Genomic DNA, 23,530 nt, shown 5'->3' on the forward strand with positions numbered 1-23,530 from the left:
TCTCTTTCCTCAGTCCCTGGGATCCCGTGAATGCTGTGTCGAAGGCTTTTTGTGGAAGGCTTTCTGCCTTTCCAGCTTTTCACCTGCCTTAATCTATGTCCTGTCCCTTACTCACTAAAAGCCCGAAGGCCCTGGACTGGAGAAGCAGTTAAATACTGGCTTCATGAGTATTGGAGAAACAAAGCAGAGAGGGAGCTGTTTGTAAACAGCAAGACAGAGTTACACATCTAGTGGGTGCTGTCTCCTGATATAGAAGCTGATTAAAAGTGGATTGCTAATTGCGTGGATATAAGATTCACATTATGATCATGCAGCCCTATTCTTCTAAAATCATCAAATCCTGGGAGACCTTTCGACTACTTCCTGGAACGTCAGTCTCCTGTAGACCCCCCCCCCCCCACCTACATGTTGTCAGGCTAATAAGGAATGTAGGTAGCATGTGAAATGGACCAGGCACTGCCCTAAGAGCTTTGCAGGGATTGACTCTTCAATTGTTGTTACGGCCTTCTAAAGTAGGTACAACTGTGTATACTTGAGTATGAACCAACCTGATATCAGCTGAGACACCTAATTTTACCACAAACACTGCGTTAAAAAGTCTGCTGAAAAGCTCATACATGAGTATATACTGTATTTTTATTCCAGTTTTCCAGATGAGAAATAGAGGTACAGAAATACTGAGTGACTTATCCCAATTTTTTTTCCCCTTCATTTCAGGGCTTCTCAGCCTCCACCCTACTGGCCTGTTGGTCCCAAGTTGTAGGGAGTTTCCCTGTGCACTGTATGACACTTGCCAACCTCCCTGACCTCTACCTACTAGATATCAATAGCATGACACACACACACACACACACACACGTTGTAATAGTGACAATATCCAATGTCTCCGGACATTGCCAGGTGTCTGCTGGGGTAAGAGGAAGGAGGCATAATGAATCACCTTCCGTTGAGCACCACTGCCTTCTGTAGGTTCTTGTATAGCGCTCTCCCTCCCTCTGTCTCTCTCTCCCTCTCCCTCCCCATTTGGTGTCCCATGACCTTGCAGTGGCCCCTTCTCTAAGCCAGTCTTTCACTACCTCAGCATTGTTCACAGCCACAGAGGACAAGTTAGCCACTCAGCTGCTTGCTCTGAAGCTTGGTTATTTTTATGATCACCTCTTGCAAACTTTCCCTGTAAGGCTCCCCAGGAGTTGTTAGTTAACAACTGAATTATTTCCATGCATTCAACAGTTGTTTATTGGGTATCCCGTGTCAGGTCCCCAGCTAAACCCTGAAAGAACGAAGTCGAAGAAGCGACACTATCTGCCCTTCAGAGAGTGTATACGCTAGAATATTGGAGCTGGAAAGAAACTTAGAGATCAGTTGTTGCCCTCTCCAGTCTCATAGATGGGGAAACAGTGGCCCAGAAGGTAGATGGTGATTGAACAAGATCAACCATAGACAAGGGTTACAGCTGAACTGGATTATCCTCCACCCAATGGAAAAAAACTTAAATTCTTAACACCCACACCCCTCAATGCCCCCATATAAGCATCTAAATACCATTCATTCATCTAGATTCTAGAAGCTTTAAGAGGCTCGGAGTCAAAGTTCACATTTTTCTAGTATCCAGTTTGAATGATCTATTCTTTTTTCTTTCTTCATTTTTGACCACATTCCAACTTCTTCTTAAGGCAAAACAAGTCAATAGCTCCAGGTTGCAAAATGAGCCCTCGGATGAGAGTCCCGAGACCTTAGCCTTGTCTCTCTATCTGCTCTGTGCACTGTCAGGAAGAGCTTGGTCTCATCGCTAGTGATCTCCTCCTCCAGTCCCATGAACAGCCTTCCTCCAGAAGACACCATCGACTCCCTTATGTCTACGAAATCAGCTTCAGACCTCTTCACATGTCAAGAATCCTGTACCACGGACCCAGCCAGCCCTTGCTATGCCTTTCTCTCTCTCTTATTCTTTGCACCCTCAAGTTCATCAAAAGTAGACATCTTACTTGTCTTCATAGTCTCCTTGGCACGGCTAAAGAGATCTCGACTTATGCTCCTGCTTCACCTTCCGCTGGAAGGTCTTGCTTGGCCCTCTGTCCGCCCTAATTCTACTCCCCATGCAAGCCTCATCCCTGCGCCACTTTGTGCAAGGATGCTTCCCTGCATCTTATCAGAATCATCTTAATTGCATTAATTTATTAACAATAGCACCATGTCCCCATCCTTATTGTGTCACTTTCTCCAAGCAAGACCAACATGGAGAAGTTGAAAGCATAGATCCTGCCATCGGATTGCCTGAGTTTGAGTCCTAGCTCTGTCACCTCCCAACAGGTTATCCAGGCTTGTATGCAGGACTCGGGTTCTTTGGGTCTCAATTTCTTCGTGTACAGAATAGAAACAATTAGAAGAGATCCCTGCCTGCTTGGGGTTGTTGTGCAGGTTACTTGGGTTGGCCCACGTTTACATGCTTAGCATGGTGTCTGGCATACAGTAAGCATTCACTTATCCTCAGGTATCACTACTCTCAGAGAAGGGTGATTCTGGATAGCACCAACCTTGTGAGGCTGGGACCTGCCTGCCTGCCCTCATTCCTTCCTTTTCTCCTGTGCCATCTCCCCTCCCTGAAAAGCTCCCCCTAGCTATGTAGGCCAGGATGAGGTGATGGCATACTCCCCCAAGAGAGGAGGTTTTGTCTCCAGAGCTCAGCCCACACTGTCTGGGGGCGTGTTTTGCATAACTTACCGTGAGCCTGTGTCCGTTACAGAATTTACATCAGTTGGCTTGCCCATGTAGGCACTTTCTCCATCCCTCCCATCTTGGATTGACTGCCGGGGCTCAGCGCCTCCTCCCAGGTGCCGCGATGAAAACAAGACTAGCTCAGCCGTTAGCTGTAGTGGGCATAGTGGGCATAGTGGGCATAGTGGGCATAGTGGGCATAGCGGGCATAGCGGGCATAGCGGGCATAGCGGGCATAGCGGGCATAGCGGGCATAGTGGGCATAGTGGGCATAGTGGGCATAGTGGGCATAGTGGGCATAGTGCCTGGGGCTCATAGACTTTTAGGGACCAACAGTAAGATCCTCAGCTCCTTAGGAAGCAGAAAAGGATAATATAAGAATAATGATAATATGGTACCATTTCATCGTTGTCAGTTGCCCAAGCGTTGATTCCGACTCATACTACGTGTTGTGCAGAGTAGACCTGCTGCGTGGGCAGGCTTTTTGGGGCTCTGACCTTTCAGAAGCAGACCTTCAGGGCTGTGCTTTGAGGTGCCACCATTTGTGCCACCCAGAGGCTCTTAATATGATATGATGATGTAGAATCATGAAAGCAGCCTAGATTCTATACCTCTTGATGCCAATGAGACTGTGAAATATCACCTGAGCTCTACAAGGCGTGTATGTATCATGAGTCGGAACAGCATCTTCTTGTCCTTCAGACCCTCCTTTGCCTCCAGCTGCGCTCAGGAGCTGCCAAGGCCGTTTTGACTCATAACCACTGACGTGAGTGTTGACCTGCCCCGTGGGCTTCATAGGCTGTACCCTTTGTGGGACCAGATCACTCTAGGTCTTTCTTTCGCGAAGCCCCGGGGCGGCTTCAAAATGCCAGCCTTTCAGTGAGCAGCCTGTCTCACAGCTCCGCCATCGGAGCTCCTTGCCTGCTTATGCCTGGGCTTTAGTGATGGCAGCGATGTCACTTAAACCCGGGTAGACACCCGAGAAAGAAAACAGCCCTGTGCTTTCTAAAGGGACTTCGTAAGTGGGGGGAAATGGATGGTGTTCATTCTGTTTACAACACCGGGCCTGCACCCTACTCTTCCTCTAAGTTAATATAACGCTCATTTTACAAATTAGGTTAACTGTGGGTAGAGTTGGTGGGGTGGCTAGGTGCCCCGTGGAAGGAGATACAAAGAGAAGGAAGGCATGCCGAGTTGGCCATCAACACCCAAGTCCTAATCCGTCTCTCGAACAGTGTGGGTTTGGGGTCAAGTCATGGGCCTTCATGGAACCTGGATAGCCCTATTAGTATGAACAGAACTGTAATTTCTGTTCTGATTTCTTTAGAGCTTGAGTGCTGGAGACACTGATAAAATAATCAAGATCTTTGTAGTCTTTAATAAGGAGCTGATACCAAGGGCTCAAGTAGAAAGCAAACGTCTTGAGAATGATGAGGGCAACAAATGTGCTTGACACATGGATGGATGGATGGATTGTGATAAGCATTGTATGAGCCCCCAGTAGAATGATTTAAAAAATAAATTAATTGAAAAAATGAAACTTCAAGGAAACTTAAGATGTTTTCTGTGTGAAAAAGCAAAGACGAGACCATCAATGTGGGGAAGATTAAACATTGAGTGAAGTAGGAGAGGAACCGAACCAAAATGTTCAACCTGTTTTGAAAGAATCCTCGCTTATATGTGTCCTTGGAAAGCATAGTATGTTGTCTAAGAACCTGGCTTTGGGGGTCACAGAGATGAGTTATTTCTGCTATCAGATGACCTTTACCACATCTGTTTCCTAGCCCATAAAATGGCACTGAGACCTGAGAGACTAGTTTGAGAAACTCCTTGAGATAATTTACATAAAGTGCTTCTTCTGGTGAGTGACACATTGTTAATGATGACCATCCTTCGGTTTGTTTTTTTCAATCAGTTCATATGACCCTGAAAGGCATTAGAAGTCAGCCTAGTGATTCCAGGCATAAAATAAGGGGGCCAGGTATGGTAATAACAGGTCTTCCTAATTGCATAGTATCAAGTCCTGTTGCCTCTAAATTGCATCAACAAAAGAATTGATGCTGGCATTAAAGAATGCCAGGTCTCTTGCCTGAGGACACATCTGTATCTGGCTCCTCTATATACCCAGTGGCAGCCAGGCCTTCATGGAGTGGATGCCCATGGATATGTATTGAATCAACCAATTAATAAGTAAACTAATGAATTCAGTCGGACTTTGCACTTTTAATGTGGAGAATAGAAAAGTCAGGGAAATATATAATTAAAGTCTTGCTTAGCTCTGGGGCTACTCTTTGGAAATAAATGCAGTATCACTTCATGGATTCCTGGAGACCAGATTCTGGACCATTGGATGGAAAGGAAAGAGGTATTAACTTCAGATTGGTCTAGAAACCACTCAGCAATGCCCAGAAGTACAAAGGTATCTTCCAGGAGGTGGGATTCCCTGTCTCGGGAGATGGGAACATCCCCCTGGGTTCTCTGAATGGGGAAGGAGATGGGTCCAGGCTGCTGGGAACGATGTGGGCGGCAGGATACAGCAGCCCTTGTGGGTTCCTGAGAGGTGGGAGCCTTGCCTGATGAGTGACGGAAGAAAGGCTCTCTTCTCCAGGCAACTTCAACATCAGTAACACTCTGGTGACAGTGTCTGGCTAGTGCTACCAGGGGAACGGTTTAAGCTGATAAAACGTAAACGCATCCCTCCTCTAGGCGGCCTTCCTTTTCCTTGCAGTCTGCTTCCGCTTCTTCATCAGACCCCGTTTGCTCCGCGTCCCACTCCCTTTTCTTTGTTCAATTTGGTATGCACTCATTCTTCTGGGCAAAGTGAAAAAGAGAGAGCAATCCGTGGGGCCTCCCTTTCTAGAGAAGCATGTCAGAAAGAATCAGGCTAACACCATGGAAGGAGTGGGGGAAAGAGAGAGTGGCTTCACCGCTCAGTACAAACAGTGGGTATTTACTATCAGTGTAAACAAAACTTGAGGTACCATTTATCACATGCTATGCAAATGAATGTTCGTGTTCCATCATTAAATCTTCAGAATGGCACCATGCATTAATTACTGTTATCATGTTATAGATTGAGGAACCTCTCAGGAGGTGTAGGAATTTTGCCCAAGGCGATACAGCTAATCAGAGACGGAGCTGAGAATCAAATGGATCCGTCTGACTCCAACGTGCATGTTGCTTTACCAGCTGGTTCGGCTGCCAGTGACCATGCGCCATGTCCTTGTGCAGGGATGAGTCCATCATTCCCTGCTCCAGCCATGGGAGGATTATGCCCCCTGAACAGATGAGAAGGTTGATGCTGGGAGAGGTACCATGCCTTTTCCTCATCACATTGTAGGTAAATTCGAAACCAGGTTCTTTCATCTGTCAGACCCCGCGCCTTCTTCGTCCATACAGCCTGAATATAGATGAGGTCCGGAGCCTTAGGAAAATACGGTATCTCTCAAGAGCCCGTGGCTGTCCCAAACACAATCCATCTTGGGGCTGTAACAAAAAGTTTATAGAAAAAGTTTGTTATCTTTCAATTCAACTTTTCTCCAAGTATTTGAGTCTTCCTCATATCCGTCTGTACTAACGAAGTCCGGGGTGACGTATCCCCAGCTCCACTCTGCCTTACCTGTGGATAGCCTGCGATCGATGGCAAAGCAAGTAGCCGTACCGTTCACTCCTTTCTTCCTCAAGAGAGGTGTACAGAGTAAGAATTTTTATCCATGGCGAACCAGTGGGAAATCCAAGGTGCAGAGAAATGAATTAACTCACTCAAGTTCACTCAGTTAGTTAAAAGGGTTAGTAGACCCCAGATTTGGCAGATAGTCAGGAAGCTTCTAAAAGAAGTTCCCCACTGAGAAAAGGCACACAGGTAGGAGAATGGACCCAACCTCCACGGCGCATAAGTTTTCCAAATGCTCATTGTAGGCCTGCCAAGAGAATCCTGGCCCCTTACTTTCCCTTACGTGCCCAATGTGTAGTGGACGTCCAAGCTCATCTTGATCTTGTAAATTCCTCCAAAAAGTCACTCTTGATGTCCCTTTCTCATGTCCGGAGCCAGGGATGTCCAGAACTCACGATGACTCGGGACCGTCCTCCCACTTAGCATGACTCATAGCAAGTATTTCTCTGTTAGCAGAACTGAAGAGGCATTCTTTCAGCCAGGTGGACCTCGGGGTGTGTGTGTGTGTGTGTGTGTGAGAGAGAAAGAGAGAGAGAGAGAGAGAGAGAGAGAGAGAGAGAGAGAGAGAGAGAGAGAGAGACAAAGAACTGAGGAACAGTGCCTCAGGAACCCCCCTCAGTGACATGCCAGTCTTCCTCTGAGGGCCTCAGGTCCAGTCCTCCAGGGTCTTGTTGGTAGGCCTCCCCCAAACGAACCCAGTGAAGGGACCATGGGTATACTTAACCCAAATCCGTCTGTTGTAATCACTCTCCTCTGGACAGATAAAAGCTTTCTATAGGATTGCTCTCTCAAGCATTCCTCTGCGGTTTTCTCTGACACCGGCGATTACATTGTGGAACGGAAAACAAAACGAAACAAAAAGGGACCAGCTCCAACCTTTAGCTCTTAATTTTTTTAGCTTCTTTCCTGAAAGAAGCCAGATTGTTGACCTAAATTCCTCCTTTCATCACTACATCCTCTCACCTCTGCTGGTCTCCTTCTGGCAGATGCCCCACAGCTAGCGGGCATCCTTAAATTGGAGGCTGCAACTGCCCTCCTCCCCCTTGACCTTGCAATCCCCCAAGTTGGGAACCAATGCTGGAATATCGGAAACCCCCACATAAAAAAGAAGAAATCCAAAACCAGCCCCAATGCCACTGAGTCCAATCTGACTCATAACGCCCTTGGAGTATTGGGCAGAACTGCCCTGTAGAGCATCCTTCCCGGGCTGTGATCTTCCCCAAAGCATGCTGCCACCTCCTTCCACTGAGGGCTACCTGCTACGTTCAAACTCTCCGTCTGAGAGCTGGGTACCACCCCTGCACCCTCAGCACTCCTGGGGTTAGCTGGAGGAGTAAAACTCTCCAAGTCTTAGTCTGAGCTGGAAGGGAAGTTTGTGGCCCTGTGGGTAACCAGCCCATTTCATAGGACAGGCAATGAGGAAGGCCAGAGAGATGACACTTTGCCGGCGACACAGAGCACATCAGTAGCAGCGCTAAGACACAAGTGTGCTGACCCTTAATCGGGCGGTATTTCCACTGAAGGAGAGCAGCCTGGGCAAGAGGCCTGGCGTTGGAGGGAAGTTGGGCTCCCACGTCTGTCTTCCTCACTTACGAACCCGTGTATTCACTTCCTCGCTGCCTTGCTCGCTTAAGCTGGCAACCGTGAGGAGAACTCACTTAACCTTTCCACACCTCCACTTCCTTCTCTGTAAAAGGCCTAGCAATCAAGCCTGCCTCACCAGATTGCTATGAGCCCTCAATGGGATATTTGTGCTTGGCAGCTGACTGCTGATGGAAAGTATCCATTCTCAAACTCACTGCCATTTTGACTTGATGCCGATGCGTAGTGATACTAGAGCACAGGGTGGGACTGCCCTGGGAGGCTCTCAGACAGAAACTCCTAGAAAGCCCTGTCTTTCCCCCTTGGAGCAGTTGGTGGTTTTGAGTTTCGGACCTTGTGGTTTGAGCCCAAGGCATAACCACTGTACCACCAGAGTTCCTATTACTTATTTTCTTTCCATCATTTACTTGAAACTCTGCTTTTTATAGACGGAGATGACCTGTACAGAGACTTTTCCCACAATTACTCTCCCAATAAAGAAGAGCAATAATTACAAAATGTGATAGGAATCACTACCCCAGTCAGTAGTGGAAGAATATCAACTGTTATCAGGGTCTGTTTTATGCTGAGTTAAAACTTTCTGGGCAAATTTAGAGAAAAATCACAGGATAGAAGTACAGTAGGAATCTGCATTAGCTTTAGGGGAAATAAATTTAAAGTCAAGAGAGGAGATTTGGTGGGAGAGTTCAGAATGAGGGTTGAACTATGGAAAGGAAGACAGAGGCAATCAATAGTTAGACAACAATGCCAAATAGAAGAGAATTTCAGCAGCGACCCTGAATGTCAGAATGAATGTGAGTCAAAAACCAACAGATATGACACTCGGAATCCAGGAACAGGAATGGGAATAGCGATAGCAGACGAGGAGGGGGAAGGGGAGGAGAGGAGGTAAAGAAGGGGAAACCGATCACAATGATCAACACATAACCACACTCCCCCATCCAGGGGGAAGAACAACGGAAACCATAGAGGAAGGGAGACAGCAGTTGGTGTGAGATATGAAAATAGTAATAATTTATAATCTATCGAGGGTCACAGGGCATGGGGGGAGGGAGGGGAAAAGAGGTGCTGATACCAAAGGCTCAATAGAAAGTAAATATCTAGTAAAGAATGATGGCAACCTATGTACAAATATGCCTGATATAATTGATGTATGGATTATAATAAGAGCTGTAAAAGCCCCCAATAAAATGATTTTTAATAAAAACCAACAGATAAGTCTACAATGAAACTCTAGATGGTGAAAGATAGCTTTCAAACAGCACTGAGACTCAAGCTAGACAAACAAACCCTTTCAAAACCGGAGTCCCCCAAAGACTGGGCACACCAAGGAAACCACATGAAGTACTGGTATCTAATTCTCCATCTATTCTCCATCTGTCTGTAGGTCCACTCAGAAGAATTGCCGAGAGAGGAGTCTTCTCGTTTTCAGTTGTCCTGCTTGTTTGTATTGGTGTTGTGGGAGTTATAGGAATATTTTTAGAATGGTCTACCTTTAAGCAGCTTACAATACAGGATCCGCTCTCTGATGTTTAATTCGGTGCTGTGATTCAGAACCGGAGTGTGCTAGCCCGATAGCCTGGTTCCAAGCTGTGTGCTTTGACAAAGCATGTCTCCTCCCTGAACCTCAGTTTTCTCTGAAGAATGACTAATGCTAATATCTGTGCTGTGAAAATTAAATGAGGGAATTAGTTGATAGTTCATGACTCTTGTTATTTGTTACCCTTGGGTTAGTCGGGACTGCTGGAGGCCCCTTGTGTGACAGGAAGTGATCTGATCCTGTAATCTCTCCATCGTTGCTACTATATTTGAATTCATGGTCATGGCTGTTGTTTTCTCTCATCTCATTGTGGATTTCCCTGGTTTCCGGTGATTTGCCACCAGGATTGTCTAGGCTGTAACCTTTACTAAAGCACACCCCTGGGTCTTGCTCTTATAGAGCTGGCACTGGGTAGGTTTGAACTGCCAACCTTCCATTAGCTGAGCACTATCATTGCGTCTAGGGTTCCATGATGTAATTTTCGTAAGTTCTTAATAAAAAGACACATGCTCATATAGACCATGCAGAAGTGAGGAAGTGTCCTTTCCTCCTTTTCGCTCAGTTGTAAGCTCTATGGAGTACCTACCGTGTACCAGGCTCTTGCTGGATGCTGGAAATTGAGAAATGATCCCAGTATACACATGTGGGGAAACAGATACCGAATGAGTGGTTCCAAAGGGGATGAGTTTTAGGGAATGGAGGTATATGATGTATGCAGCGCAGGAAGGCCTGCTTGTGTGGGGTTGGAGACTGTCTTTTAAGTGATTCTTAAAGGACAGCCCAGAGCTCAGTGTTCTCCTAGTACAGTTCTTTCTAAAGGTTTGGGAAGCTTCTCCATTTGCCTTTAGACTTTGCTCTTTCATGTCTGTTCTTCCTCTCTGGAATTAGGTGAGAAACAAAGGAGGTAATGAGACTAAATTAGCATCAATCTTCTGGGGGCTATAAATCCCTTTCGACATCGAGGTTAGTGGCAGGAAGATGGGGCACCTCCGACAGTCTACTCAACAGTTGGCCAAGCTTTATACCAGTTCTTTCCATCTTTCCATCTCTTTTATGACCACAGCCTCAACTTCTCCATCTGAGCAGGTGCCAGGTACCTCCCTGACCTGTAGAAGAGGGATGTATGTAGACTTCCAGTGTCTAGTTTTATGTGGTTTTAGGATTGAGGTAGATTTGCAGAATTGCCTAGGGCCATTAGGGCATGTCCCAAGGACGCAGCCTCTAGTTCCCAACAGATGCTGCAGACTTCAGACCCCCTTCCAATGTTTCTTTAGTGTGTCTCCATCCTACAGGAGAACACTTTCTGGGGTGGAACAGAGCAGAAGTATGGGGGGCGAGGACACTCCCGGGTCCCCATGGAGAACTGTTTTGAGTCCTTTATGGGAATGCATAATAGGAAATAGACCATGGAAGACTAAAAAAGCTACAAAGGATTCCATTCAAATCAACACATTATTTTGATTACTTCCAACTTATAAGGCACTATTCTAAGAGTGAACCACAAGCTCTTAAATTCTAGCAAGGGATCATTGAATCCATTTGCAGAGAAAGAAACTTTGATTCAGCACTATAGAAATGGGTGAGTGAGAGAGTCTGTGTGTCGATTATCCAAGGTAAAACCTCCTGCAAACGGAGTGTGACCCCTTCGTTGACAATTTGAGAGACCTTGACTTCCGTTTCAGTGGCCTAACATGTGACTACTGTGAATGAAGAGGTTTTCATACAGAAATAAATCCCCATCCCCATGGCTGTTCCCCCTCATCCCTATTGAAGTTCCGTGATCCCCTTTTACCATTTACAAACCAGGGAAATATTTCCCTTTGAACTTCTGAAGTCATTGCTTCAAGACCCTCGATTTCCTTCATTTGTTTCCTCTTGCTTCCACGAAAAACCTTCTCATCGCCCTTCCTCTGGACCATCTGTCGGCTCATCACCCCTTTCTCTTGAGGCTGGTGTGCCCAAGCTTGCCCTTTGACTCTCACCCCCTCCTTTCTTCACGGCAAAGGGAGGTGCTCTGAGCTTGGGGCCCAGGGCCACAAAGCTGCTGAACTGGGGGCATCCTGCCCATGTGTCAACAGTTTACCTTGCTAACCCAGCCAGCTGCCTTCCACAGACAACAGGAAATCTTGAGTCCCTGGCAAATTGTTTTAGACCGGTGAAGAGGGAGAAATGGGAGGGGGCGGGGGGAGATCCTGTCTCAAAAATTAATTTTCTCATTAGAAGACCCTGTAATTTCTTCCTAGGAAAGAGCCCCTTAGTCAGAAGTGAGTGGGGGATGAAAAGATGGTGAGAAGACACGTGGAGTGAGCTGAGAGGTAGAGGGGCCAGAGGCTAGGGACCCCAAGAGTATTTTGTTCCTCTGTGGCTTTGGAGAGAATCAGTGGGGAGGCAGCTTTTAATGTGTAGTCCCCCAATACTAGCTACGCTGACTCAGACTGATGGTCTCCAACTTTGTTACTGGTTTGAGGAAGGCTCTGTTTTATTGTGAGGTTGCATCACCTAGCTCCTGGTACTTGGCCAAGGTGTCTTCAGGGTGTGTTCTCTCTGGCATGTCCGCATTTTGTTTCAGTCATTTCCCACTCTTCCTCCTGGACATCACGATCGGGCCCTTCAGCATGATCCACGTGGGTTTCCTCTAGGTCACCCATTGTGTGCCACAGATGGTATGTACCCTACACCCTTTCATACAACGATGACCTCCACAGAGATCATGTCTGTATTCAGGATTCTAAAGCAGGTTACACCAAGTCCAAAGATCCTATTCCTTTGACCCGATGATGAACACACTCTGCTCTCTGATTCTCTGTCCTTTAGCCACAGAGAAGTAAATCAGTGCCTTTGTTCTGTTTATCTCGAATTTTCCTAGCTTTTCTCTTCTCTCACTCCACCTAGAATCAGCAATTTGTCCATTCATTAGACACTTACTGAATGCCCGTACCAGGCATGGAGCCAGGGGCTGGGCAGGTTGCCATTGCCCAGAGGATCCAGATGCACTCATGCTCTTAAACATCCCATCAAGTGGGGGAGGACATGGCAGCAAGGACCGAGAACCCCGAACCAAGCCCATTGCCGTCAATTTCATTCGGACTCAGAGCAGCCTTATGGGATGAAGTAGAAACGTCGCATAGGATTTCTGCAGGAAGCACTTTACGGAAGCAGACGGCCCACCCTTCTCCAGGGAGCAGCAGGTGGTTTCAGCCATCGGCTGGGCACTCAAACACGGTGCCACCAGGACTCCCACCAGAGTACAGGCAGCTCCCAAAGAAAAGGGCAAAGGGGACGTTTCCTCAAAGGAAAGTGAGTCCAGAGGAAAGACTGGTCACTTCTCACGACACTGTCAGGAAGAGCTTCTTGGGAGAGTTGGTTTATGCATTAACCACTGGGACCCCCGGAATTTGAGAACAGTGAACTTGCACACAATGTGTTCAGTTCAGTCCCATCTCTTGCCAGATGGGGAACCAAGCCTCAGAGCAGGGACTTAGGATTTGCCTTGGCCAAGCACAGGCGCTTGGCCAATGTCTGCTAGCCAGTAGACAGAAGGACCATGTGAGGAGGCTCTGACCATTGCCCGACAAACTGTTGGCTGTAGAATGGGGGGAGCAGTGTGGGCAGGCCTGGCTACCCAGCCCAAACTGCCAGCCGTGGCAGCTGCTAGTAAAGAACTTTGTAGGAAAGAGAGGACCTGATGAAGGGGGCTTAAGTGGAGAGCAAATGTTTTGAGAATGATGAGGGCAAAGAATGCACAGATGTGCTTTACACAATTGATGTATGGATGGATTGTGGTAAGAGTGGTATGAGTCCCTAATAAAATGTCTTAAAAAAAAGAACCTTGTAGAAATTCTAAGGCCCGGTGCCCACGAAAGAGTACATACAGACTGTGTAGTCCTCCTCCACAGATGTTGCTGAGTGCTTCCTAGACTCATTTGATGAGCACTCCTGGCAGGGAATGGATCACTCATAACTCAGTGGTTAGCACTCAGCTGCTAACCAAAAGGTGGACAGTTCAAACCCACAAGCTACTCCATGAGAGAAAAATGTGGCACTCTGCTTCCATAAGGAGGTACAGCTGTGGAAATCCTTTGGGGGTGGTATTGCCCTGTCCCATCGGGTCAGTATGAATCAAAGTCGACTTGACAGCAGTGGTTGGGAATGGCAGGTGCAAACTCAAAGTTATGATGACCGTGAAGATTCTCCAGATGAAAGGAGAGACTGTTCTTCTAAATGAGCCTCTTTTATTCCTGCCCATCTCCCTCTCGTTCTCTTCCCACCTGGCTGGATACATCATCCTACACTGAAAATGCACTCAATTAGAAAGTCCTCTTCCTCATCCAACAGCTTGATCCGTGCCAGGGACGCTGGGCATAGGCCAGGAAAAGGAAAGGGGAGGAAGGGGAATGGTGACGATACAGAGAGAATCTGCTTGACTAATAACTGAGGTTCCCAGAGTAAATCTGGAAACTCCTAGGTAGGAAATTTCCAAGCACAACTAACTCGGACTTGTGACATCTCCTAGGCAGATGGTGGTGTGTATGTATGTAGACTTCTGGTGGCATCCAGAGTAGAGGAGGAGGCACTGCCGGCTTAGTGTGTAGGACAGTGAGTCCAGGAGCTGAAGGAGCCAGAACCCACTTATCAGCTCTGTGACTTTAGATCGATTTCTGTACCTCCTTCAATTCCCATTTGTTTTTATAACTGAAGAACTGAACATCACCACTGCAGGGACATTATATTAATTCAAAGAAATATATATATTTATACCTTATATATATTTATTTCATATATATATATATATATATATATATATATATATATATATATATATATATATATATATATATATATATATATATACCTTAGAAACCTGCCATAATGGTTTAGTAAGTGCTGTTTATTTTTAACTATTATGTAGGAATTCCCAACTTCTTGTTTAATGAGAGTTTGTTTTTGTTCTTAATTTTAGCTGTAATCACAAACATCTAGTCTATTCTGATTCGTGGGGTCCATGTAGGACAGAGCGGGATTGCTCCATAGGGTTTTCAATGTTGTACATTTTTATGGGAGTAGAAAGCCTCATTTTCCTTCTGCTGAATGGCCAGTGGGTTTGAACCACTGATCTTGCAGTGCACAGCCCAGCACTTAGACACTGTGCCATCAGGTCTCAGTAATCTTAGCATTAGTGATTTTATTTTTTTAATGCATATTGCTGCCCAGGAGTTTTGTCAATTATTCTGTATAATCTGGCAAGCGCTTTCGGTTCTCTGCGACTTAATTCCCTTACCTGTCAAATCTTTAAAAACCTTTCCAGCGTGGTTATTAAGTTGTCAGCCCTTTTTCAGTGGTGCATGTCAGGACTTTTGTACAAGATAGAAGCTCTGGCTTCTCAGCCTTTGACCTTCACCTTCCCAGGTCAGATTTCCAAACAGTTCAAGACCACTGATCATTTGGTGACTGTTAATGACCGATATCAGAGCCCTGGCGGTGCAGTGGTCAAATCCTTGACTGGTAACCAAAAGGCGAGCTGTTCAAACCTCCCAGATGCCCCTCACGAGAAGCATGTGGCCATTGACAGCGGTGGAAACTCTAGAGGGAAGTGTTATTCTGCCCTGTAAGGTCATTCTGAGCTGCAATAGACCACAACAGGTCTAGTTTTGTTGTGTGTCTTCATGGGAGGCGCATGTTCCACATTACACTGACCTCAGTAGGGCCTGGCCTTCGCAACGAGCACTTCCATTCATTTTCATCTTCCTTTCTTTTCCCTCCCACCTGGCCTCATGGGTCTGATATTCGAAATATCCTTTTCATTGGAAAGCCCTCCGCCCCGCCCAATAGCTTTGTGTCAAAACCAACAGTCTTCAAATTTTATTAGGACTATTATTACTATTGCTGATTTTAAGGCAAAATCTCTCGTGTATATTCAAATATCAAAACTGGTCAAAGTGAAACTGCTTTGGTTTAAAGAGTGGTGAGGATCTCCCAAACTCAACTCCCTTTCCCCTGTCCCCTCCCCGCGCCCCTCCCGCTACCCTTGGGGTGCTCCCAGAGGCATTGGTTAGTGACTGCCAGCATTCCACCAAGTCGCATGTTGAAACTGCTAGTCTAGAAAATTCCTGCTTTGAGTTTTATCAGAGACAAATACTTACCCCCCTCATCTTCCATCTTTCTTTTGGGGCCACATAGATCTGTATGACAAATGTTCTTATACCTCGCGTGACCGAGGCTGGGCGGTAGGCATCCACACCGTCAGTGACCAAGGCAGCAGAGACCCACGCTTCTTTTTCTCCCTGAAGACGGACCGGGCCCGGCAGATGACCACCATCAATGCCCACCGCAGCTACCTCCCAGGCCAGTGGGTCTACTTAGCTGCCACCTACAATGGGCGGCTGATGAAGCTCTACATGAATGGCGCCCAGGTGGCAACATCTGGGCAGCAAGTGGGCGGCATCTTCAGCCCCCTGACCCAGAAGTGTAAAATGCTCCTGCTGGGGGGCAGTTATCAGAATCACAACTACCGGGGCTCCGTTGGGCACTTCAGTCTCTGGAACGTAGCCAGGACTCAGCGGGAGATCGTGTCTGACATGGAAACCCCAGGCCTCCACCCTCCTCTACCTCAGCTCCTCCTCCAGGAGAACTGGGACAACGTGAAGCGTGCCTGGACCCCCATGAAAGACGGCAGCAGCCCCCAGGTGGAACTTAGCCACCCCCGTGGCTTCCTGTTGGACACGAATTTGGAGCCCCCTCTGTGTGGGCAGACATTGTGCGACAACACAGAGGTCATTGACAACTACAACCGGCTCCCACGTTTCCGTCAGCCCAAGGTGGTGCGCTACCGCGTGGTCAACCTCCTCAACGACGCCCATGAGAACCCGACCGTGAGCCGCCAGCAGATCGACTTTCAGCACCGGCAGCTGGCCGAGGCCTTCAAGCACCACAACATCTCCTGGGACCTGGAGGTGCTGGAGGTGAGCAACACCTCCCTCCGCTGCCGCCTCATCCTGGCCAACTGTGACATCAGCAAGATCGGGGATGAGAACTGTGACCCCGAATGCAACCACACGCTGACGGGTCACGACGGTGGGGACTGCCGCTACCTTCGCTACCCTGCCTTCATGAAGAAGCAGCAGAACGGGGTGTGTGACATGGACTGCAACTATGAGCGATTCAACTTTGATGGTGGTGAATGCTGTGACCCTGACATCACTGATGTCACCAAGACATGTTTCGACCCCGACTCTCCACACAGGTAAGACCCTGGTGGGCAGATGATGGCCAGTTGAGAGCAACTCACTCCGGTGACCCCCCTGTTTTAAGCAAAGCAAGTGAGGCCCAAAGCAGTCATGGGATTTTTCTGGTTCCAATTCACAGGAGAGCTTAGTGAGACAGGTGTGCTGCTCAGGTAATCGTGGGGACGGTGGGCAAGCACGAGCTAATACCAAAGTCTCTGTTGAGTGCTGCTGTGCCCTGCCTTCCCAAAGAGCTCAAACACGAAAGAGGGTGGGAGGAACTGAACACAGAGAGTTGTCGTAGCAGATGAGTGGGTTAAAGTGGGGCATGATGGTCACCATTAACCACTCATGACTATGTAACTTAGACTCAAATTTGAAAACTAGAGCTACGAGTAAGAGAGTAGGAGAGAACATTTTCATCACCACAGAACATCCTATTGCCCTGCTATGGAATAGACGCTGGAGTTAGAGACCTGGGTTCAGATCCCAAACCTGCTAATTGCTTGCTTTGTGACCTCAATGAACTCCAGTTTCACGGTTGCCAAAGGAGACTAGTAAGGACCCCTCCTTTGCCAAGGTGCAGGGAGGATGCTTTGAAAGGAACAGAGGAAGGGTTAGGGTTAGAGAAAAAAGAAGAAGAAAGGAACAGACGAGGCACAGTCTTTCACAGTTCCTGGCACATCATGGACTTTCAGATCCGTGTTGTCATTGCTCACACCGAGAATAGTGGGAGGGAGGGCGCTCTCTTTAAAGGGGAGCACAGAGAAGATGGTTCACCCACACTTCCAATAGATCAGGGAAGACTGCTGTGAAAGGAGTGGCATCTGAGCAAGGCTGTCACGAAAAATATGATCTGGACATCGGAGATCAGTTGTGGGGGAGGGGAGAGCACAGCAAGTAGAGGGATTACATATACTATTGAGAAGGGGATGAATTAGGGACTGTCTAATGCCTCACTGAGCCTCTACCATAGGTTTTGAGTTGCCACCAGCAACCCTAGTGGGACCCCTAAAGGTGAACCTTTATTGACAGGAGACCTACATGAGCTAGTTCCAAGCCAGGGAGGCAGTCAGCGCCTGCTCTTCTGTGTTTTCCAGACTCACGCTGGACTTTTCTGCTCTGTCCAGCACGCAGGACCCTGGACTTGCTGATGGCTTGAGCACATTTGCCGACCTCGGCAGGTTTTCTGCTGACTTCTCTCTTTGTGTGTCTCTCTGAAAAGAACAAGGGCCTCCCATACACAGACAAAATACCTATGTGCAAAGGAATGACGATGCTGGCAGGAGAATGTCATGCCTGGCCGCAAGCCAGAATGCACGTCAGCACAGCCTACTGGCACCAGCTTAGCACCTGGACTCTCACCTTGGCTCAGGGACTTGAGCAGGCCATGCGAGGAGAGGCTGTGGTGTGTGGCCAGTGCCTGGCAGGTCACGATGCACTTTCCTCTCTGCCCTCGTTTGGACCAGCGCTTGGCAAGGGCAACAAGACAGGGGCTCACATTTGTATTTGATAGACGGTAGACATCGAGAGCCTTTGAGAGGGAAATGACTCCACCGAGGTCACGGGTGAGGGAAGTCATTAGGTTAAAGCACAAGTGCCAGTCTTTCAAGGCCAGTGCAGTGTGTGCTCCACTGAGCTAGACTTCCAGGGGGGACCTGTGTGCCCAAGCATCAGAAGGTGGAGCAGAGGGCAGGGCTGTCCATAGCTGGGAGTCACTTATCTACTTGTCCATTCATTCATTCACTCATTCATTCCTGCAACAATTTCTTTTCAGTTTGTTCAGCACCTGCTGGGTGCCAGGATGGTGGGTGCCTTATTTTATGTTTAGTTAAGTTACATTTTTTTTAAGTGGATCATTGCTGAGTTACGATGCTCGTCCTATTTCAGGAAGAAAACCATGATTCAGGACAGTGAAGGAACTTTCCCAAGATCACCCTAATAAATAGAGACCTGGGATTTGAACTCAGGTCTACGGACTCGACATTTCCCACAGGACAGGAAATACTTTTTAGGAATACGTAATATGAGTCAGAATTACATGCCATGGTGATAGGCAAGGCGACTTCACTAAAGTCTTGAGAATAAACACTGCTGAGTAGCGTGGCAAGATGCAGGGCAGCTGCCCTCTCTGAGTGCTCTGTTGGTGTGGAAGGGGCCTGGGCCCACAGGGGCCACAGCCCAGGAGTCTGGCTGTCAGCCCCCTTTAACTACATCGCAGGGCTGCTGTGCCCATGGCTTCCGCGACAGCTCCCTCTCCGGTCCGTTTGTTTGCTGGCTGGGAAAGCTGTGTGGTGGGGTAAGCCTCAGCAGACAATGTGCAGTCTCCTGGTGGCAAAGAGTTATTGGGTCCTAGTCAAACTGATGCTGCTTTGCGCAGAGAGAAACCTGTAGATGTTTGCAGAGAAGTATGATTTCCTCTGTGACTTTCAACAAAAAGAAGAAATGAAAAAAAGAAAGGAGAGAGGGAGGGAGGAGGGAGAGAAGAAAGGGCGCCCTCTGAAACAGAAGCATGGAAAACAGATCGACTTTGTCCTGGTGATCTAGCAAAGAGCATCATGGGTGTGTGCAAAGGAGGGCCCTCAGTGGGCTGCATGGACACCGTGGCTTACCCACCTTTGTGAGAGTGGGGCGGGTTTGGCCGGGTCTCCTGCTCTCCGCAGAGCAGGGTCACTGGAGGGAGAGTCCTCCCAAAGGCACCTAACAAATGGTGAGTTGTAAATGAGTAGTGGGCCTTCCTTCTCCCCTGGGGCACTTTCTTCTCTGTCTCTCTTCCTGCCCTTTCTTTTATTTACCCCCCCCCCTTTGTGTCCTGTTCCAGCACTCCTTCCCCCATTCCTTCTTTCTTCCTTCTTTGTCTTCTCCATTTTCCCTCTCCTTTCTGTAATCCTCTGCAATCTAATGAGACCAGACAATATTGAAATACCACACTTTAAGCCCTCGATGGTTAAAAAGCTAGTTTTATTTTTTGTCATTGTTATTTCTTTCCTGTGCATTGCAAAATCAATACTTCCATCGTGTCTAATGAAAGGAATTAATAACAGATGAGGAGCCTTAGAGGTGGTGCAGCAGTATCAGCCTGGCACTGATTGTCTCTGTGTGCTCGTGCGCTAGTGAGAAACAAAGCATGGATTGCTTACTTTGGGGATCACCGAATGAAATTCATTAATTCTGACCCTTTGTATCAAGCAGTGCCCTTGAGTATAAGAAAATCCCCCAGCAATGCAGCAGGGCACATGGGCATGGGAGAAGGGGTGCTTCGTGCACCACATTGAAACTCTTACTCTTTCCGCAATTGTTCTTGCACCTCTTAGCCTATATTCTCAGGGGTGCATGTTCTACAAGAACCTATCCAATCTCAGCACAAGGCTTGCAGAAAGTCTCCAAAGAGTGTTAATTGTCCTATCTAGAAACAGCTTCACAGACTCTGGTCTCAAGTGAGGAGGGGCCTCTGGGTTTGTGAACCCAGTCTGCTACATAAAACCGCTTCCCACCGCTGCCCTGGGGCTCTCAGCCACAGACACCTGTCCTCTTGCATCTTCTCCTCCTGATGCCTCCTTCTGAACTATTCTCAGGAGGTCGGGATCACCAAGTGTTGAGTGACCGATTTTGGAAGAGAAGTGGTTAATAGTCGGGTTTCCATGAGCTGCTTCAGAACTATTAATGCTACATTGGCAGTAGGTCTTCCTATTATTAAAAAGAAATAAAAGGATGTGGCCCACTCAGAAGGCACACAGAGAAGGAGACAAGGGTGTGAGGGGACCACCTGAAGGTGTTTGGCCTAAACAAGAGAATCCTCATGGCCATTCTTTTCAAGTCACTGTCCCAGCAAGGACCAGAGTAATTACAGAAGCAGCATTGAGTTGAGTAAGAGGTTCTCTACTGTCCAGTCAGGATTGTTCTCTCAGAGGAGAGCTTCCTTGAGCGTGAGTGAGCTCCCTGTCACCTGAAGCATACAAGCCAGCACTGATGGCAATGGCAGGGAGACTGTAGCAGAGACTATAGCATTGATATCAAAGGTAATGTTGATACCTTTGAGGATGAAAATTGCTCAGCTTAACTTTTTGCTGATGGCTTATTCTAGGTAATTTTGGGTATATGTGTGGCTACTTAGGTCAAGAAGGATGTATTGTGCACCTGCTCGTTTTTCTGCTATGCACTGAGAGGGCTGCAGCTGGAGGGACTGCTGTGGAGGGACTTCCACTTTCATGGGGGAAGCACATGGGAAACTTTGGTCTGTGGTTTTCGAGGCTCAGGGTGGGAGAGGATAGGAGAAATGAAGTCAAGTCTCCCTGAGGAGATACGATTGAGTTAGACATGTTGGGAGATGGGGTGGCAGGCTGGATCAGTGAGGGCTCTGGCAGGAAACCGATGGCAGGTTCAAACGGAAGCACTGAAAGTTTAAGCAGGGTCTCTTTACAATGGAGTAGCGAGGTTCAGGGCAGCTAGCCAGGTGATATTCTACCCCAGGGTCAGCAACAGTGAAGAGCCATGGAGCTCCTGGACTGGTAAAGATAAGAGGGAATGGTTCTGGAATCCACTGAGAGGGGTTGTGTAGAGAGGGTTTGCTGGCAGGAACTCTGACTCGCATTAGAGGAGTGCAGCCAGCCTACAGCCAAGAGAGTGAATCCCATGTTATCACTCCCGCTGCCTCTGATATCCTGCCAGTGTTTCCAATAGGATGAACCAAACTGGATGGCGCAGCAACCTATGGCAGCCTCCTCCTCCAGCGCAGAGCAGGATGAGGGAGCTAAAGAGTGGGTCTGGAGGGGAAAACAGGACTTGCCTAGAACACAGAGAAAGCCATCCCAAGCAGACTGTGCAACAGCAGCATCGGGAGTGAGATGGTGAGGGCAGACCATGCGCAGGGAATCAGGAACTGCTCAATGACTGAGATTCAAATGAGCGGGACTCAACTTGGCTTCTGGAAGACTCTAAGGTAGGGCTACATTTCTCTTCTTCCATTCTTCCTTTTCTCCCTTGTTTTTCTCCTCCTCCCCCTCACTCATATTTTTCTTTCTTTCCCTCAATAAATACTTGTTGCACCCTCCCTCTTGTGCCCTTTGGAACTCACTATCTGGTGGGCAGAACAAACAAGTCCGTATGTTCTTGAAATCTCTGGTGAGGAAGAAAGACCCATAGTGCCACCCGGGCAGAGCAGTCTGGCCTGGCAGGAAATTCTATACGGCTGACTAGTTAGAAAAGATGTTCCAGGGACCTTTAGTCATTCCCTGGGAAGATGGGGATGAGTCAGAAAGCCAGAACTTCAGTTGCAGCCACTCGTTATACCCACGTATAAGTTAAAGGTGTTTCTCATGCTGGTGTATAAATAAAGAGGGACATCTGAATGTAAATAGAAGCGTTCGGGATATATGGGTACCCGCGAACCTCTGAATCACCCACTGTGAAAGGATGTTGTCTCAACTCACCAAGCTCCTGCTTGGATACTTCTCCAAATGATGCGTTCTGACATTGTTGAGTGAACTTCACCTTTGCCCCCAAGTATCTATTCATATCAATTAGAGTGGATGGGTGGGTGGGGGGCAGGTAGGGTGGAGATACTTCCTCAACATACTTCTTATCATAGGAAGATGTTTTCTTTTTGTAACTTGTTTCTAATGGAACAAGGGATTCCCCTGAAGCCAAACCAATATTGTCGATCCAAGTTAACCTACTGGAAGTTGTTTTGGAGGGTGGGGGATGAGAGAGTGGGGTGGCTGGTGAGGGGAGATGGCTCTAAATGAAACTTGATCCCTCTGCTGGAAAACTAACTCTTCGGGCCATTAAAGAGTTTCTCTTCATTCATTGGGATTCCCTACTTATTTGGGGATGACCTCATGACATGTGTGCTTGCTTCCTAATCCCCTGGTTTCTTCTAAGTCTGCAAAAGACGCACGGTATTATGAATTGTTCAATTGAAAAGGAGGGGTCGGTTAGTCCAGCCCCAGTTGCCACAGATGAGGAAACTAAGCTCCAAGGGAAGGGGAGCCACTGACTCAGGTCGTAATGAAAATGGGGCTGAGAGGAGACCGGGAACTCCTCTAGTTCTAGGCTACTCCTACCCTTCGGCATTGCCTGGATGCCTTGGTGGTGGCGGCGGCGGTGTTGCCAGGTGCCAATGAGTTAGTTCCAACTTCCAGAATAAAATACTGCCTGAGCCTCTGCTGTGCTCACGAGTGTTGCTATGTTTGAATCTTTTGTTGTAGCCACTATGTCAATCCACCTCGTGGAGGGGCTTTCTCTTCTTTGTTTGGACCAAGCACATAAAACAGAAAGAAAACCCATGGCCATTGAGTGGATTCTAACACAGCAACGCTATGCAGGACAGAGTAGCACTGCTTCTTAGGGTTTCTGAGGTTGCACATCTTTATGGAAGCAGATCGCTTGCTCCTGCTGCAGTGGAGCAACCAGTGGGTGTGAACTGCTGACTGCTTAGCAGCCCGGGTCATAACCCGCCATTCCCAAGGTGTTCCTTGTTTTACCAATCACCAACCCGCTCACTGCCATCAAGTTGATGCCAAATAATAGTGACAGAACAGGACAGAACTGCCCCGTGGATTTCTGGGCTATACCTCTTTATGGAAGCAGAAAGACCCGTCTTTCTTGTGAGGAGCAGGGGCTCATTTTGAACGGATGGCTTTGTTTTGAGCAGTCAGTGCATCACCCACCACCCTACCAGGGCTCCTTTACCCAGCATAGAAGCTGGAAATTGGGCATTTGAAAAAGTTGCAAGCCAATATGGTCATGTTGTTACCCATCATCTATCTTTTGCTATATATT

The 23,530-nt window shown here is 47.7% G+C and overlaps 1 protein-coding gene across 1 annotated transcript in view; it reads left to right on the forward strand.

The window, feature by feature from the left end:
- PAPPA (pappalysin 1) overlaps positions 1 to 23,530 on the forward strand; it is a 281,949-nt gene that overhangs the window by 20,786 nt on the left and 237,633 nt on the right. Inside the window, exon 2 of the mRNA XM_075560393.1 lies at positions 15,708 to 16,770. Coding sequence (XP_075416508.1) covers positions 15,708 to 16,770 — 1,063 coding nt within the window. The remainder of the gene's footprint in view (positions 1 to 15,707; positions 16,771 to 23,530) is intronic.

The sequence above is a fragment of the Tenrec ecaudatus genome, chromosome 10, assembly GCF_050624435.1.
Source record: "Tenrec ecaudatus isolate mTenEca1 chromosome 10, mTenEca1.hap1, whole genome shotgun sequence".
Classification (NCBI taxonomy): Eukaryota; Metazoa; Chordata; class Mammalia; order Afrosoricida; family Tenrecidae; genus Tenrec; species Tenrec ecaudatus.